Source organism: Rhincodon typus, chromosome 3, assembly GCF_021869965.1.
Source record: "Rhincodon typus isolate 14 chromosome 3, sRhiTyp1.1, whole genome shotgun sequence".
Classification (NCBI taxonomy): domain Eukaryota; kingdom Metazoa; phylum Chordata; class Chondrichthyes; order Orectolobiformes; family Rhincodontidae; genus Rhincodon; species Rhincodon typus.
In genome coordinates, this window is record NC_063334.1 from 125,628,877 (window position 1) to 125,645,885 (window position 17,009).

The following is a 17,009-nucleotide window of genomic DNA, read 5'->3' on the forward strand; positions in this document are numbered from 1 at the left end:
CCCCCCCCCCCCCTCCCCAAATTTCTGAAGCGTCCCAACCCAAAACATCAGCTTTCCTGCTCTGCTGCCTGGCCTGCTGTGTTCCTCCAGCTCTGCACTGATCAGATCCAACCTCTACACCTGGAAAGAGCATCTAAGCTTCAAACTGATGCAGTGCACATTCTCTGGTCCATCAATCCCTTCCTTCAAATGGGCTGCTTTGGCCCAGATAGTCCCCAGCCCCTTGTGTTCTGGTGACTGTACTCCCCCTATGCCTGTCTAGACAATACTAATGAGTTATCTGCTAGATAATGGACTAGCTTTGGGATCAGGAGATTGTGGTTATTCACTATGCATTGATTATTATGACTTGAGCTTTAATGGCAGATTGAGGCTTTTATCTAAACTGCTATTCTACTCAGGCAACAATACATGCAGAATTTAATGGCTTGCTGTCTTATCCCAGGGTCAGAGAAGACTGAAGAATATCTATTAGCAAGGTTTAAAGCTGATGGAGTTCGCTATAAAGCCAAGATAATTGGTGTTGATGATGTACCAGATGCCAGAGGGGATCAGATGTGCCAGGATTCAATGATGAAACTGAAGGTAATGCCTAGTCTCTTGTACCATTCCTAGACTCTTGTATCAATGACTAACTCCCAGTAGAGCACCAAGTCTAAAGGTTCCCAGAACAGGGGAGGTTGAACTGATCGAGGAAATGAAGTCCAGGCCCAAGACTGATTCTAGCACTTTCCTTTAACTTGATCCTTCCTGATGTCTACACCTCTTGGCTTGGTGTAAAGCTCTTTCTGGGCAGTGAAACAACCTTGTTTCACCAAGTGTCAAGTCTTCACTTCAAGTAGATGAAGAGCAAAGACTTGTTCTAGGGATGTGGACTGAATGGCCTCTAGAGGCCAAAGCACTTTTTTTTTTTTACAGCATTTGGGGACATCCTCATTGAGGAATCTAACTTTCCTTATCCTATTGGCCACCTCTGCCACTCTCTCAGAACCTAGAAAATAAGTACAGGAATAGGCCACTTGGCCCTGAGCCTGCACTGCCATTCAATATGATCAGGGATAGCAGAATCCCATTCCAGCCTCCTCCTCCCCCTCCCCTTTAGGTACAAGGCCCAAATCTAGCTCCCTTGTCAGTATATCTAATGACCTGGCCCCAACAGCTTCCTGGGGGAGAAATTCCAGTTTCACGCCTGAGTGAATAAATCCTTCCTCATCTGTCCTGAATGGCCGCCTCCTTCATTCTTAGACTTTGGACTCACAACCTCCCATCAACATTCTTCCCACATCTCAATCAGACTGGATTAGATCCCCTCATTCTAAATTCCAGTGGATCCAGTCTTTCCTCACATCAGTCCTGCTATCCTAGGAATCAGTCTGGTGAACCTTTGCTGCACTCCCTCAACATCCTTCTTCCAACTGAGAGCAAAACTGCACAATACTCAAGGTGTTGCCTCCCCAAGGCCCTGTATAACTGCAGCAAGACCTCCTTACTGTGATACTCTAACTTTTTTGCTATGAAGGCCAGCATGCCATTAGCTTTCCTCATCACCTGCATGTCAACCTTCAACTGTTTCATGACACCCAGGTCTCATTGCACCTCCCCTTTTCCTAAACTGCCACTATTCAGAATCTGCCTTCCAGCTTTTCCAACAAGTAGGTAACCTCATATCCACATGGTACTGTCTAAGTTAACCTGCATCCTCCTCACAGTACATGTTGCACCCAGCTTAGCATCTGCAAATTTGGATATGGCACTCAATTCTTTCATTCAAACTTGCATAAACATAACTCAGTTGAATTCCAGATAACAATACCTTGGTCAAATTGCTTTGAAACTCTGCTCCAATTTGCCCTGTTTATGCCCCTTAAACAGTGCCACAATTAGGCATCACTTTCAGGCATCTGATTCAAACTCCAGTCTAAACTCAATAGCTGAAGCAGCAATTTAATTCAACCTGTTTGTACACAGGACCTATTAAAGCCTCTTTGCACTTGACTTTTGAAATGTAGCCAGTTAGTCTAGCAATTGTAAAATAGCCTCTGACAGTCTAGGGCTGTTAAACTGGTACTCCAGTGCAAATTTCCTGACCATGTCTAATTGTTTTTGTTTCAAACCCCTTTTAGGGTATAGCAATAGCTGCCCGTGCACAAGGCCAACACAAGCAGAGGATTTGGGTCACTATCTCTCTATCAGGAATCAAGCTCATTGATGAGAAGACAGGGGTAAGTAACCCTCCTCCCAGTGGGATATCTGACTGTCCAGCTTTTCTAAAACTGGAAAGCTTCCTGAAAACTACAGGTTAATCCCACTAAGATGGGGTGGGCCATACTGGGTCTAGAACTGCCTCTTTGTCACCATCTATTGTAGTGGGGAAAGCTTGTTTAACATCAGCTCTGAAGCTCTAGTTCCAGGTGAGGAACACTGCTGAAGTTGCCACTGACACCCTGAAACTGAAAGATAAGGACATAATTTTGTGGGTGAACTTGCATAGATCTCAACACCCCAGTTTGGGGTGTAAACAATAACATTCCTTCAAAGGGTGACTACCTCATCCCATGTTGGAATTGGAACTGTCACAGAATTGTAGCTAATCTAGTTAATCTTCCTAATTTAGAAATATCCCCCCTCCAGTTGAGTGCAATTTTAACCTCTACCTACTGGATTTCTTTCAGGTGATTGAGTATGAGCATACTGTCAACAGGATCTCTTTCATTGCCAGAGATGTCACAGATAACCGTGCATTTGGATATGTCTGTGGTGCAGAAGGACAGCATCAGTTCTTTGCTATCAAGGCTGCCCAACAGGTAGAGTAATAGAATCCAAGAGGAAGTGCTGGGTACCTGAATCTGCCATGATCCATTTTGGCTGGATGGAATGTAGATAGAGTTCAGTTGTCAGCCTTGCTCAGCTCCTTTCCAATCATAAGCTAACAGCCAGCAATGCTACCTCAGCAACTAGTCAAATGGCCACATCTGCCTTGGAAAAGGGTAACTGAAGTGACAATTGCATAATGAATTGTTTGACAAGCCCATGGCCCTATGAGACTAGTGTTTCTAACTGGTCCCTCCCTCAATTTAAGGGGCAGACCTCAACTGTACTAGCTAGTATATGATTGGACTCCTATCATGCACAGTCAAGAGTAATACAGCATAGAAACAAGCCCTCCAGCCCAAACTGGCCCATGTACCCACTTGGCTAGTTCCAATTGCCATATCCTTCTAAACCGTTCCCGTCCATGTACTAAGTTTTAAATGTTGAAGCAGCTACAAAAGCAACCATTTTCTCTGGCAGCATATTCCAGATACATAGCAGCCTCCATGAAGTTGCCCCACAGGTCCTTTGATCTATCCCCCTCACCTTAAACTATGCCCTCTAGTTTTCAATTCGCCATCCCTGGGGAAAGGCTATATGCATTCATCTATCTATGCGCCTCATGATACACCTTCAATAAGGTTGCCCTCAATCCTGTATTCCAAGGAATAAAGTCCTATCCTGGCCAATCTCTCTCTCAACTTGGGCCTACTAGTCCTGGCAACATGTGCAAATCTGTTTTTGCACACTTTCCAGTTTAACTGTCCCCACCATAAGTGACCAAAACTAGACAATACCCCAAGGGTATTCTCATCAATGTGTGCAACTAGTGCAATGTCCCATCTCCTACTCTGCCTCAATCAACAAAGCTGCTTGCTAAATGCCCTCTTCACCATCCTGTCCTCCTGTGACACTGCTTTCAACAAAGTCTAGAGAGCAGCTGGTTATCCTTAAGAGGGGCACTTTAAGGTGAAGCAAGAGGCTTAGGGTGGCAAGTGTGGAATGTACTACCTCGGAAGGTAGTTGAGGCAGGAAGTGCTATCTTACTGCTTGGCTAAGCACTGATAAATCCAAGGCTATGGACCTAATGCTGGAAAGGGACTAGACTACTTTTTTGGCAGTATATACTCCATGGCCCCCTGTACTATGAATCTGCAGTTATTTATTTGTGGAATTTCCTCTAGGCTGAGGCACTTGTTGTGGATCTGAAGGATCTCTTTCAATTGGTCTACAATCTGAAGAAAAAGGAGGAAGCTGAGAATCAGTCAAAGGTGAGGAATGGGCTATCCTGTGCACTTCTTTGAAGACCACCCTCTGGTCAAATGACTAGATCAACACAGCAACTAGCTGCTAGAGCCACCACATCACATTCTGCTCACATCCCCAGGCATCAAAATGCCCCAGAACCAGTTGTCACTATTAGATTAGAGCAACTTTTAACCTTTAACAGCCAAAAGCACTACATCACCTTGAATCAGTAAAGTGCACTGGTCACCTGGTGCTCTTCAGATCTCTTAACCAGCAAAGTTCCTAGACACCACCAATGGTATCCAAGGAAGCTGTTTTTATCAGCAGACTACTTTGAAGCAGACCAGAAGTTTGGTTTCTTTAAACACTGCTGGCTCTTTGCTTGATAAGGAGTAATGATCAAATGAGATGCCAAGCTTCTTGGCTCCTATTGTCAGCTCCACAGCTGTGCCTTTCATACTAAATCTTACTGACTCCAGCTACCTACTCCCCAGTAAGCTAAATTGCAAACAAATTGATTCATTTCTGTAGCTCTTGAGCCATTCAGCTGCCTTAACCCTGTTATGCCTTTTTAGTTCATGACTGACCTCTCCCTGCCTGTTCCCCACACTGTTGCTGACAAAGTGCTAACTCTTTTCTTTCCCCTTCCATGCAAGGTGTTTAAAACAAAGCTTTGACTTCTACAGAGGTGTAGAGCTGGATGAACAAAGCAGTTCCTACTCTCTCTCCAACAACTGACTTCTACATCCTAGTTTTAACCTCACCACTGCCCCCCCAAAAACATTGAAGGGGGCCCTAATATTTAGAATTAATGCTCAGCACCAATTTCATTTCCACTAATCTGGTTTTTTTCCTCTTTCAGGATGAAGGTCAACCCACTGAGGTAAGATCACAACATCACCTGATAAGCTCCCTTGTGGGAGTCATTGTTCCTTGTCACAGAAGCAATGGTGTAGTGATAGTGTTAACCCAGACTAGGCTAACATTTGGGGACCCAGGTTGAAATCCCACTGGCAAATGTTGGATTTTAATTCTAGACTTGGTGAAGCCAAAGTCTAATGACCACAAAACCATCTCCTTCACATTTCCCGTTGAAGGAAATGGGTTGTTTACACCTGGCTCCAGATCCACCATGAGTGACTCTTCCCAGCCTTCTGAGCAGCTGGGAAAGGCTAATGTTGGCCTACTTAGCAAGGCTTGTGTCTCATTAGGCCATGTCTAGCTGCTGCCTGGGTGATCACTCACTGCTACAAGCCTAAGTTGGAAGCTGAGTGAAGGCTTATCCCACATTCAGGGATGGGTTGATCTAATGTGATTCTACATGGGAATTCCGTAATGTCTCCCAGATCATGAATTGCTGTCTTTTTTCTAGAACTTGCTACATAACCTGGAGCCTGTATCTAACTGTTGTTCCTTGTTTCACTCAGAATGGTAGCCTACTACTGACCTTTGATGACCAGGTTTCTCAACCTAAAAATGTAAGTTTTTAAGCTTTAGCAAAACTATATAGATGCTGCCAAGTTCAGTGACCCTGGAACCAATATACTTGCGGTCAATGTAATTCAAATCTGGTCTTTGTTCAATGGCAACTACATGGATGGTAAGGATATCAAGGGTGGGGCCCCTCAGTGCCTAGTAACTTAAGCTGGGCATCCTTTACCAGAAGGGTCTCACTAGTGCAGCCCTTCTGTCATTAGAGACATTACTTGGTTTCCTCCAATACTGGTATGTATTTTGCAGCTCCAAATGCCCCATACACCTTCATTCAGTCACTATCTTGCTCCTACAATAGCAGAAGTAGGCTATTAAGTATATTCCAAGCTGAGCTTGTAGCAAGGGAATAAAAGGTCCCAGGAAAAGAGTGATAATCTTAAATCACTTGGATTTGAGTTTCTACACTCTCAGGACTGGTCTCATTTAGACCAGTGGAGTTTTAAACTAAGGGGCCAGATCCTTGGGCAAGTCAAGAGGGTGGTATCTTTATGGTAGTCTGAGCTGGTACATGAATCAGTCTGTACTACAAACCCAATGTTCTCTCCCATGGGCTGAAAGACCTACCTCTACTTGTCTTGCCTTTTGTGGCCTGCTGGGATTAATCCATCTTGGCTCTTAAAGATCAGCCAGATGAGCACCAACTGGGATCACTACACTATTAGTGCAGTTGGGTGGATATGGTACAGCCTGTTTGCTGCTATTGGCATGTTCAACTCCTGAGATCCCAGTGAAACAACCTTTGTTGCACAAGTTCTAACCACAAGCATTTTGAGATGGTGTATTGTCCAGGGCACATCAGCTCTTTAGCTGATACCGCTTCCTTCCCCCCAACCCCCTTGAAGGAAAGATCTGTACTTCTTGCTCTCAGTTGAACCATAATGATTCCAGAAGAGGCTATAATGTTGAATGCTCCCACAAACTTAACCCAGTCCAGGCATCCACTAACATGTTAGCATTAAAGTTGGATGACAGTGTCATTCCTGAGGTTGGCTCAAATCTACCCTTTTGAATACTTTTTCTAACTTGACATCTTTGCAACAATTCTCCTTATTTTTAAACAGGATATTGACCAGATGCAGCTGTTTGGAGACATGTCAACACCACCTGATGTCTCTTCCCCAGTGGTAAGAGTACAGTCGGTTTTTAGTGGATCTTTGTCTGCTTCATGGTCTCAGAATTGAAATGTACCTTACTGAGCTGTTAATCTGTTAAATGTACAAAGCAAAATTGAAAGTCATTAAACTGAACTCTTTCAGTGATGGGGAAGATGGAAGAGTGGATTTGGGTCCCTGACATCTCCAATGCCCCCTGGTGAGGTAGCATTACACCAATACTTTCTCAAATGGAAAATGTTGGTAGAACTTGTGGGGAGATCCTTAAACATTCTAACTTCCCATGCAAGTAGAAGGCCAGCAGCTCTGTTCTGACCCCCTCAACTGGCCACTTTGGCTTAACTTTCTCACCCTGCAGCATTGTTGGATTACATCAAACAGTACTTCTCAGTGAGGCCTTTGCTCAAAGGTTAGTGACTGTTTTAAAGTAGGGATATTTAAGCTTTGTATTGGCACTGTCACCAAACATGGGTTGGCTTTTACCCAACCCAACTTGTGGGAATTGCTAAATCATTAATTGGAGGAATGATTTCCCTGTTTTGGTTCAGTCTGTGCTTGCTTCATGTGATCTAAAGCAACAAAACCTGTCTGTAAATGTTGCATCAAGGTCCCCCCACAATCTACAAGGCTTGCTGACTCAAACCCTGAAATTCCCTAAGGCCACTGAGTCAACCTACAGTGTAGGGCTGCAGCAACTCCAAGGTAGTGAGCTGACCTAATGGCAAGCAATAAATGCTAGTGACAGGGTTGAGATGTGAGCACAAACCAGTCTGCCAGTATCTATTAGAAACAGGGAAAGGGTTTTCCTTTCTACATTGTAGATTAAGAGGGAATTTCCTACATTGCCCTGATTGGTTTTTTCAATGATTAAGCTTTTTATACTCATGTTGGTTGGATGATAAATCTTATTTTCTATCAATGATTAGGAAACAAATGGCTATTTGTTGGACTTTTCTTCCCCTGAAATGGATCCTTTGAACACCTGCATGAAAGACAATCTCCAGGAAGCGACTCCTGCTTCCTCACTTCAATTCTTCCCCACACCTGACCCCAATCCTTTTGGGAATGATCCTTTTTCTGAACTTAACCAATCAGCACCACCTCAGTTGGTTGATTCTGTAAAGCCTTCTGATCAGAAAGATGGAGTTCCTCCTTTCCTATCCAGTCAGAGTGGAGATCACCTGGGCCATGACTTTGACCAGCTCTCTAGCCAGGTTGTCACCAGTCTGAAAGTTGATATTCCACCCAGGGGACTGAATGGAGCTGTGGGGCATGACCAAGTTGAATTGGCTAGCAAACCAACCACTGACCCCTTCGCTGAGATCTCAGGGGCTGCACCTCCAGCACAGAATGGGTTAAAACCAGACTCCCTAGCTTCTGCAAACAACAAGCAAGTGGACTCCCTCCTGATGCAGAGCTTTGATGTGACTCTGTCCCCTCCACCAAGCACAAAAGGAGCCCGTGGCAGGCGGAACAATCAGGTGACCAGCACCATTCCCTCTAACAAGCTTTTAAACTTGCTAACCCTTCTAATGCTGAACATCTAGATCCCAGTTTAAGGTTTGGGGATCCTCTTTCTACTCAGCTTTTCCAAACTAACAGCACCAGACAGTGGTTGGCATGTTCTCTACTAACCATTTGCTATTCTGTCCCAGATTTCCACTGTAGCTTGGATCCTCCTAGCTTTTGGGAGACCCATTGTTGAATCCTCCATCCAGCATGAGGTGGAGCTTCAACTGTTAATGGAGAATGTAGATTGAAGCCATATCAACTCAACCAGGCCCAATTACTGGCACTGAGGAGCCAGTAATTGCTGTGACTGCTTATCAGGTGGCTTTGATGTTTGGAATAAACTTTGCTTTTTCTCCTTAGCTGGCAGGTGAGAATTTTGGATCCAGCCCACTTGTTTCAAGTGCTCCATCTCCAACCCAGATTCCTCTAGATCTGTTCAGTGTACCAAGCACCTCATCACTGGTCAGCCCAGGTAACTCCTTTCTAGAACTGAGCCATAATGTTAACAAAACGGAGTTAAACTAGAGAGCTTGTTTCAGTCAGTATACTTGTAAAATACTGATCATCAACTCTATTGTAGTCCATTCATAAACAAGTTACTGTTCTCAATGCTGTTTGTTTGCATGTCAGTTGTGCTTTAGACCCTTCAGCCCATCTATTCTAATTCCACTTTCTAGCACTCAGCCTGTAGACTTGTATTCTGTGGTGCTTGATGTGCCACCTGAACACTAAAACATTGAGGGCTCTGCCTCTTCCACTTTCAAGCAGTTCCAGATACCACCCCACCCCAATAGAAACTCTCCAGTTCCCCCTCCAACTTGTGCAGATCACAAATCCATGCTCTTCTAGGGAAAATGCTTCCTATGCTCAATTATTTGTATACATTCTATCACTTAGGCTGGCTGTTTATCTAACTCTTCCACAACTGAGCCTGCCAGCCCAGGCAACATCCTGGTGAACATCCCCTGGATACCCTTATTGTACAGTTTTTTGGTCTCCATCTGACTCCCTTGTATGAAGGAATGCCATGCAGACTTACCAGATGGAGTCCTGACATGACAACTGTCTTTTGACAAGAGCTGCAGAAGCTGGAAATCTCCACTACTAGCCCAACTCTGCTTCCTGTTTTCCCCCCAGTTAGCTCTGGCAGCATCACTTAAGCCCAGTGACTCTTTGGAATGCACTTGGATTTAAAAGAATGAGGTGATCCTGTAGAAATATTAATAGGTTAGACAGTAAATGCAGGAAAGGGGTTTCCAGTGGCTTGGGCTCCCAATCTGCTCAAGACTACAGGGTAGGCCATTTAGAATCTCAGAATTTTAGCAGCCCTACAGCATTGTGGGTCAATTATCCCAACCAAGTAGAATATAGCAGCTGAGGACATGCAGCAAATACTGGCCTAGCCAGCGACACCACCCACTTTCCACAAATGAAAGTGTTACTGTATATAGTTGAGCTAAGCACTTCCTCTTGGATCCAGATTGTCCAGCATTACTTGACAACTTTGAGCAGCTATTTCAGTATCAACAAAATGAAACTTGTATCCCTCTTTCTTTCTAGGCTTATCTGGACCCTCTCCTGCTGGACCTTATGTGACACCATGGGGACAGCAACCTCCAGTACTTTCTCAACCAGGCTCCATGCCTCCAAGGCCCATTCTTGGTCCACAGACTCCCTTTGGACAGCCCAATGTCTTTGGTCAACCTGGTGCAGTCTGGAGCCAGCCAGCTCCATTTGGAGCTGCACCTTCACCTGCCACTTGGGGGCAGCATACTATGGCCCCACCCAGTGTTTGGGGTCAGCCTGTTCCACAGGCTAACCCTTTTGCAGCTTCCCACCTTCCTATGGTGCCACCCATTGCAGGTCTGACCCCTTCTGCTGGGGCCTCAGTGACCCCACCACCCCCACCACCAAGACCCAGCCCACAAGAAACCAAGCCCCAGAGCAATGCCTTCACTGCCTTGGACCCCCTGGGAGACAAGGAGAAGAAAAGTGTCAAGGAGCTGTTTAAAGACTTCCAGATGGCCAAGCCCCCAGCTATTCCTGCTCGTAAGAGTGAGCCATCAGCTGTTACTGGGGCATCTGGAGCATTTGGCCAATACTTCACCAGCAAAGTTGGTGTTGCCCAAGAAACTGCTGACCATGATGACTTTGACATCCATCAACTCTCTCCTACAACATCAAATGGTAACTTTTTGTTGTATTGCAGGTAAATCTAGGGTGTACAACTTGGTCCATTTAACTCTGTTCCAATAGTTCACCCATGTAGATAAGGCAAGTGAAACTGGTAAATACAAGCTGACATGGGCTTATTCTCCCCTCTAATATACTGCTACATATTACTGCTCTAGTGTGCAGCTCCCAGAAATGGTGTGATTCTGTCCCAGTAACTAGTCTTTCTAGTGGAGTTGCCATGAGGGACAGGGATGAGCTGCTGGAGGGATAAGAACTGTTCCAGCTGAAGTTATGGGGAGCAAAAGATGGGAAGATTCTAGTCCACTACAATCTCATGGAATGACAGATCAGAAGCAGGACATAGACTGTACTCCATCTTGTGGTGATGACTGCAAGAAAGGAGTAGGAGGTAAATGGTGCAGATTAGGATGGTAGCTGGACCTCTGACATGGTTTGGGAGGTGGGGTGGGGCAGTGGAATGGCTTCAATCCTGAAGTTCCTCAAGATCAGGAGGTGCAGTTACTGACTGTATAGTTGAATTGAGATTGAAACTAGTTCCCTTCCTGGTGAGGAAAGTTTCCATGTGCCTTGTGAATCTACCTAAACCTGGACTGACTTCAAAGCCACTAATTGGTTTTTTTGTTTCTCTAGAAGCCCCAACAGCACCTCCTAGCCAGAGTCCAACACAGAATCCCTTTGATACAAGTGGTGACTTGCTTGCTGCTCCAGCACCAGTGAGTACAAACTCAGCACCGTAGCTTGAAATAAGAATTGGTAACATGTCACTTGCAGTGACAACATGCCAAAGGGCACCCCTTGGCCTGTAAAGGCAGTCTCTGCTGTTTGGACTGAACAATTTCTTGAATGGTTGGATGGCCACAATCTCTCAGACTGTTAAAGCCCTGACTACTCCAGTCTGTGCAGTCAACTGAATTGTAAACCCCACTTTTCCTAATTACTGACCTGAATACTTCAAACAGCCCTGAGGTCAGCACAAAAGGCTGCCTACTTCATCCTGCTGCTGAACCCTATGATCCCCATTGCATCTGGCCTGCCTGCATCCTGTACTTCTCATTTCTGGCTCCCAGTCTGGCAGTATCTTTCTAATTCTACCTATTCTCTACTCCTGTTTTTCTTGTTCTTATCCACATACCACCGCTCTTAAGGTCTCTAATTCTAGTCTCATGTGGATGCATGACAAGTCCATGTTAGCAATGTCTCTGCCTCCATTGCAAGCTTGCTGCCTCCTTTTGTGCCCACCTCTCCCTAATGGAGGCTAGAAGCACCCAGATGAAAGGCAGCAGAGAATTTTTGTCCCTGCTGCCTGTGGACATTGTGTATGAAATACTCACCAGTTCTTGCTTAATGCAGTAACTTGTTCTCCAAGAATAACATTACCTGAGCAGTCTATGGTCACCTTCATAGAACATTAACTCTCTAGACTAAACGAAGCTCCCTTGGTATATATCATTCCCAGGACAGGGTTAAGGTGAACTAACCCCCCCCAAACACTGCCCCTAAGGCATCACACATACCAGATCTACTACAACCACAAAATGTACAATTGTACAGCACAGGACGCCATGCAGCCTATCTAAGCTGTGCTGGTGTTACAAGCAATTGGCCCCTATTTTAATACCAAAATCATTAGTACATGCTGCACCTCCACTGAATCAGCTAATCCATAACTTTGGGTCATAATTTCAACATGAACACAAACCTTGGGCCTGCTAGTCTAGCTTCACTGTTCTAAACAATCAACACTAATGCTGGTTGGATTTGGTTTTCTCTATAACTATAAACTACTTTTTTTAGGCTGTTCCTGCTCAATCTCTCCCATTTGGAGATCCCTTTGGAAATCCATTTGTATAACATTCTCTACATGGTCTGTAAGTAAGTATATCTAATTTGATTTGCAACATTGTCACTTTGACTACTTCAATCAAATCCTTCAATCATTTTCAAACCTAGAAAAGTGTTGGTGTAGACCACTTTAGCCCTTTGAGCCTGTTCCACTATTCCATATCACTGCTGATCATCCAGCTCAGTCTCATTGTTTCTGCTTTCTCCATACCCTTTTTTTGATCCCTCTGGCCTAGCTCAAGGTATCTACAGATAAAGACTGTACCTTGCCTGTTCATGTGTTGGCAGAGGGAATTTATCTAGAATGGCATCATTACCACAGGCCTGGTGGACTGAAGGGCCTGTTCCTGTGCTGTATTTAAATGTTGACTGTTTAGTCCTTGACCACTTTGAGCCTGTGGAATTCTGCTACACTCCTGAGGAATGGCCTAACCAGCCTATAAGAACCAGGGGTCTTCATCCAATAGTCCCAGTGAGACCAGAAATAATGCAATAACTGATGTTTCTCAATAAATGCAGTCTGGATATTCCAAGTAACATTGGAATTTTTCACTAAGTCAGAATACTTGTTCAGGAAAGCTATTCTGTTTTGGCTGTACGCTGCCTAATGTCTCAGTTTCAGCACTGCCAGAAAACCTCCCTCTCAATTCTTTGTCATCCATGGTGACACTGCTAGTTGAACTGTAACTGGGTTGGAAGTGATTCCATTTCTTGTCATCTGTAAAGACTGATCAAATTCTTCAATCTAAAGCTTCTGTTCAGAGTTAAAAGCTGGATCTCTTTACATACTGCTGGGCTGGATGGTTGAGAAACTAATCCACTGTCTCTCTCTCCTCAGTCATATCAGACTTGGTGTTGACTTTCTCCATTATTACAGAATTAGTAATGTTGTACTTCATTGAAACTACATTGATCATGATCCAACCTGTTTACTTTAGCATGACTCATCAGTATCTAATGTTCACTTCCTTGAAACTGGTGCAATTAAAGACTTAGTCAAAGTTCCTGCCCACATTGAGGGCTTTCAGTATTCACTGAACAGGGGCTAGGAGATACAACCAGTGGTTGTGATTATTCTAACATGTCAAACCTTAACCTTGTGCTAACTTTTTTTTTCCTCTCCTCAGGCACCCCAAATTTGATCTTCCAGCTTTGACTACCAGCAATCTTTTGAACAGAACAGAAGGGTTAATGAGTCAGGTTTCCAAGAATTGCTTTGTGCCTCCTCACCTAAAGGTTTTCTGGCTTACTGTACATGCTTCCTTGTGACAAGGGAGCAAATGTCTTGTATGTGAAAGGCAGCTCTAATGATCTGTCATCCTGCTTTTTTAAGCCAGCAAATCCTTTTGAATCCAATCCTAGTGGATTGGAGGATAAGTTTTTTTTGGGCAGGGTTTAACTTTCTCACTGCTGTTGTAACGGTGATGTTGCATTCTTCCATCTCCAGGACCTGCTTGGTTTCTTTTGTAGGTGATGTCTGGTGATGGTCACTTTTTATACATCAGTGCCTTAATTGGTATCTGCCTTTCTAATCAAAGGAGGATTGTAACATGGGGTGAAGTCTTGACATTTAGAGTTAGACACTGGTTGGTTTGTTTCCTGGTTTTGTGACTATGCTAGTCAAATCTGATATGCATTAGATGCATCTTCAAATGTCATCCTAGAACTTCAGCACTTGGGGAAAACTGGAATATTTTTGGGAGCTCTGAAACCAAGAAATGCTAACTTTGCACATGTCTTTTTAAAGTTGAGTCTCTCTTTCAAATAGATTTGGTGTAATGAGGTCACTCTCTAACTGGTCTTTTGTACTAGTCTAAATTTGACTTGACTTCCCAATTGTGACCCTCAACTGGGATAAAACTCCAGCTCCCAAAATCCCCTACACCCAGCTGGAGTAATATGGTGCCATTTAAATAATGTTGTCAAGACACTTGTCCCCACTGGCCACTAATGTAGCATATTGCACTAAATATTTTAATGTTTTTATGGGTTACACCAAGACACTAACATGGTTTAGTCAGCTCCTGCAGTGTTTTCTAGTGGTGTTCTTGTAACTTTGTTCTGAAGCATACACCTCACCTGGCCAGTGCAGTGAAAGTGTTTGCCTTGTTCCTGAATACAGAATGTTCCAGTGTTTTAGGGCATACTGTCCTTTAAGACCACACCTCCCTGTTTGGACAAGTCCTCCTTTCTCTTATCCAATAAATCACAGCAAGAGGAGCATTGTAATAGCCACTGGGTCCTTTTTTAACCTGATCTCTCCAACCCCCAGTTTGTCCATCCAAATATCTAAAATGCAGTAGCTCAACTGGAAACTAAGTTGTAACTATTTTGAATGTAATGTCTGTACCATGGCCTTTTAATAAACAAATTAATGCATCATTCCAACTTGTCATCCAACTCTAATTGCCTGTTTTGGTCAGTTTGAACCAGAGTTTTGTGGGAGAGTTGAACACTAACATCTACACTGATCACTGGCAGAGGAGGCTTGAAGAGCTAAAAGGCTTGTCTATCAGCTGGAGTGAATATAGACTTTGCACAAAGGAACAAGTGGCACTGTCTGAAGCTGGCAATTGTCTCAAGGCTGATCCAAGAAAGTGACTAGAGCAGATGCCAAAACCTGATGTTCTGAAAGGGTAGTGAGTGTTCCAGAATTTTCTAGGTAAAGTTCCCAGTGGATTGGAGTCTGGCAAACACCACAAATCAATAACTTAGCCTGGCATGTGTTGTCCAAATCCACCTGGATAATGCATGTACATCAAGAAACATTTTGCCTTGGATTAATGTTTGAACACTAGCTGTTTGAGGCTGTAATTGGTAGAACTGACTAGAAAGCTTAGCCACTTTCTTCAAGTACCCCAGAAGCTCAATGGTGGGAGAATCTGTCTACACCATCTGAGCATCCCACAACCCCCCCACCCTGCACTTCCCATGGCCAATCCACCACTTAGTCTCTACATCTCCTCTAGACTGTAGCAGGAAGCCAGTTCCCCTGGAGGAAACACTTCAGACATGGGGAGAAAGGAAAGCTTGCACAGTCTCCTGAGGCTGGAATCAACTGGGTCTGTGATGCTATGAGGCAACAGTGCTACCAACTTTTTTAGTCCAGTTATGAAATGTTGCTGAGGGCCAGGAGTGGAGTAGGGTAAACCTGAATTTAGGCTGGCAGACCATTACTGGACTGTTCCCAGGATCAGTAAGGTGTAGGCCCTCCCACTGTCCCTCTCTGATTTTGAAACTAGCTGGGCATGATGCAGGCTGCCAGGTGGTGGCTAGTGGAGTAAGATGCTGGGGAGTTAACTTTCATCCTACCAAGATGAGAATAGAGTAAGATGGCAGTGCTAAATGAACAGAGGGGCATGATGGCTGTTAAACTCACTCGTGCATCCTCCAGTTAGGGCAAACAACTGCTATCCTTCAGGACCTGGGTTCCATAAGGATAGGTCTTTTGAAGCTAAGACTTGGTGTTAGTATCATAACAGCATACCTGCCTTTCACTGAGTAATGGGAATTGCCCCAATTGAAGGCCTGGTGCACTTCCTTATCCCCCTTCAGAGAAAGGAGATTTTAGTCTCCATTACTGCACCCAACTTCTGAAGTAAACCTGACAGTTTGGAGGATGAAAGGCCAATCAGGACAGCAGTGCTAACCAACAAGCCATGTACTACCAGGGACCCAGGTTCAATTCCACCCTCTGGCAATTGTCTGTGGAGTTGATACATGTTCCTTGTGTCTATGGGTTTCCTCCCACAGTCCAAAAATGTGTAGGTTAGTTGGATTGCCCATGGGAAACTGCCTGTAGTGTGGGTGTGTAGACTGGGTCCTCCATGGGAAATGGAGGGTTACAGGAACAGGGTGGCAGAATCAGCATGGGATGCTCTTTTGGAGGGTTGGTGTGGACTTGATGGGCCAAATGGCCTGCTTCCACCCTGTCAGGATTCTGGGTTTTTGTGTAGAATAGAATTTTGCCAACTCAGCCCTTAGTATTCTCAGTGGATGCCCAACTGTGCCTCAGTTTGAGGAGGCTGCCTTTAGAGCAGAAGTAAAATCCCACAAGTGGCTGGAAAAGCTTGCCAGGTCTGGTGGTATCTGAAAGGGGGGAAAAAAATCAGTTAAGGTTTAGGTCTGACTTTTTTAAACTGAAGGTTTGATTGGGCTTCTACCTTGTTTTGCTGTCCTGTTTTGACAGGAAGAATGAAGTGATTAGATCTAAAATGCAGGATCAAAGACGGTGCATTTTATGCACCACCAACTATTGCAGATCAAACGGAGTGGTTCCAAAAGGCTAACAGACTAAGGCTAACAGACTTCCAGTTTTAAACCAAGGGATGAGCCCTATGAAAAATATTGTGGCTTTGAACAATTTAAGGTTAGATACAAAATTGAATTACAGGCTAGGTGATTTGGCCATAAGTTTTGACTCTTAACTGCCATTCTTTAACCAGGTTCTAACAATTTTTGTTTACCATTGATCAGAAACTGAACTCAGTTACAAAAGCAGATCAGAGCCTAGAAATACTGACTCCCCTAGGCCTGGCCACTATCAACAAGACACATCAGTGTGATGGCATACTCTCCACTTGCCTGGATAGGTACAGCTCCAATAACAAGCTGCTTGATTGGTACCACCACATCCATAAACATCCACTCCTCCACCACAAATGGCAGCAATGTGCACTAATCACAAGATGCATTACAGAAATTCAGTAAAGGTTCTCTTGACAGCCCCTTTGGCATATGCACCCCAATACCATCTGTACAACAAGGTGCAGGGCTGGATGAACACAGCAGGCC

The 17,009-nt window shown here is 44.3% G+C and overlaps 1 protein-coding gene across 4 annotated transcripts in view; it reads left to right on the forward strand.

Moving 5' to 3' along the window:
• Window positions 1–14,597, forward strand: part of dab2 (DAB adaptor protein 2) — a 42,411-nt gene extending 27,814 nt beyond the window's left edge. Inside the window, exons 3-15 of one of the 4 annotated variants that reach the window (XM_048595259.1) lie at window positions 446–585; window positions 2,124–2,222; window positions 2,673–2,804; window positions 3,996–4,082; window positions 4,922–4,942; window positions 5,487–5,537; window positions 6,615–6,677; window positions 7,592–8,146; window positions 8,538–8,649; window positions 9,738–10,364; window positions 11,004–11,086; window positions 12,168–12,245; window positions 13,343–14,597. In XM_048595259.1, the coding sequence (XP_048451216.1) occupies window positions 446–585; window positions 2,124–2,222; window positions 2,673–2,804; window positions 3,996–4,082; window positions 4,922–4,942; window positions 5,487–5,537; window positions 6,615–6,677; window positions 7,592–8,146; window positions 8,538–8,649; window positions 9,738–10,364; window positions 11,004–11,086; window positions 12,168–12,224 (2,027 nt within the window). In that variant the 3' untranslated portion in view covers window positions 12,225–12,245; window positions 13,343–14,597. The remainder of the gene's footprint in view (window positions 1–445; window positions 586–2,123; window positions 2,223–2,672; window positions 2,805–3,995; window positions 4,083–4,921; window positions 4,943–5,486; window positions 5,538–6,614; window positions 6,678–7,591; window positions 8,147–8,537; window positions 8,650–9,737; window positions 10,365–11,003; window positions 11,087–12,167; window positions 12,246–13,342) is intronic. The other 3 variants (XM_048595260.1, XM_048595261.1, XM_048595262.1) reach the window with 3 other exon arrangements.
• Window positions 14,598–17,009: the final 2,412 nt, after the last annotated feature.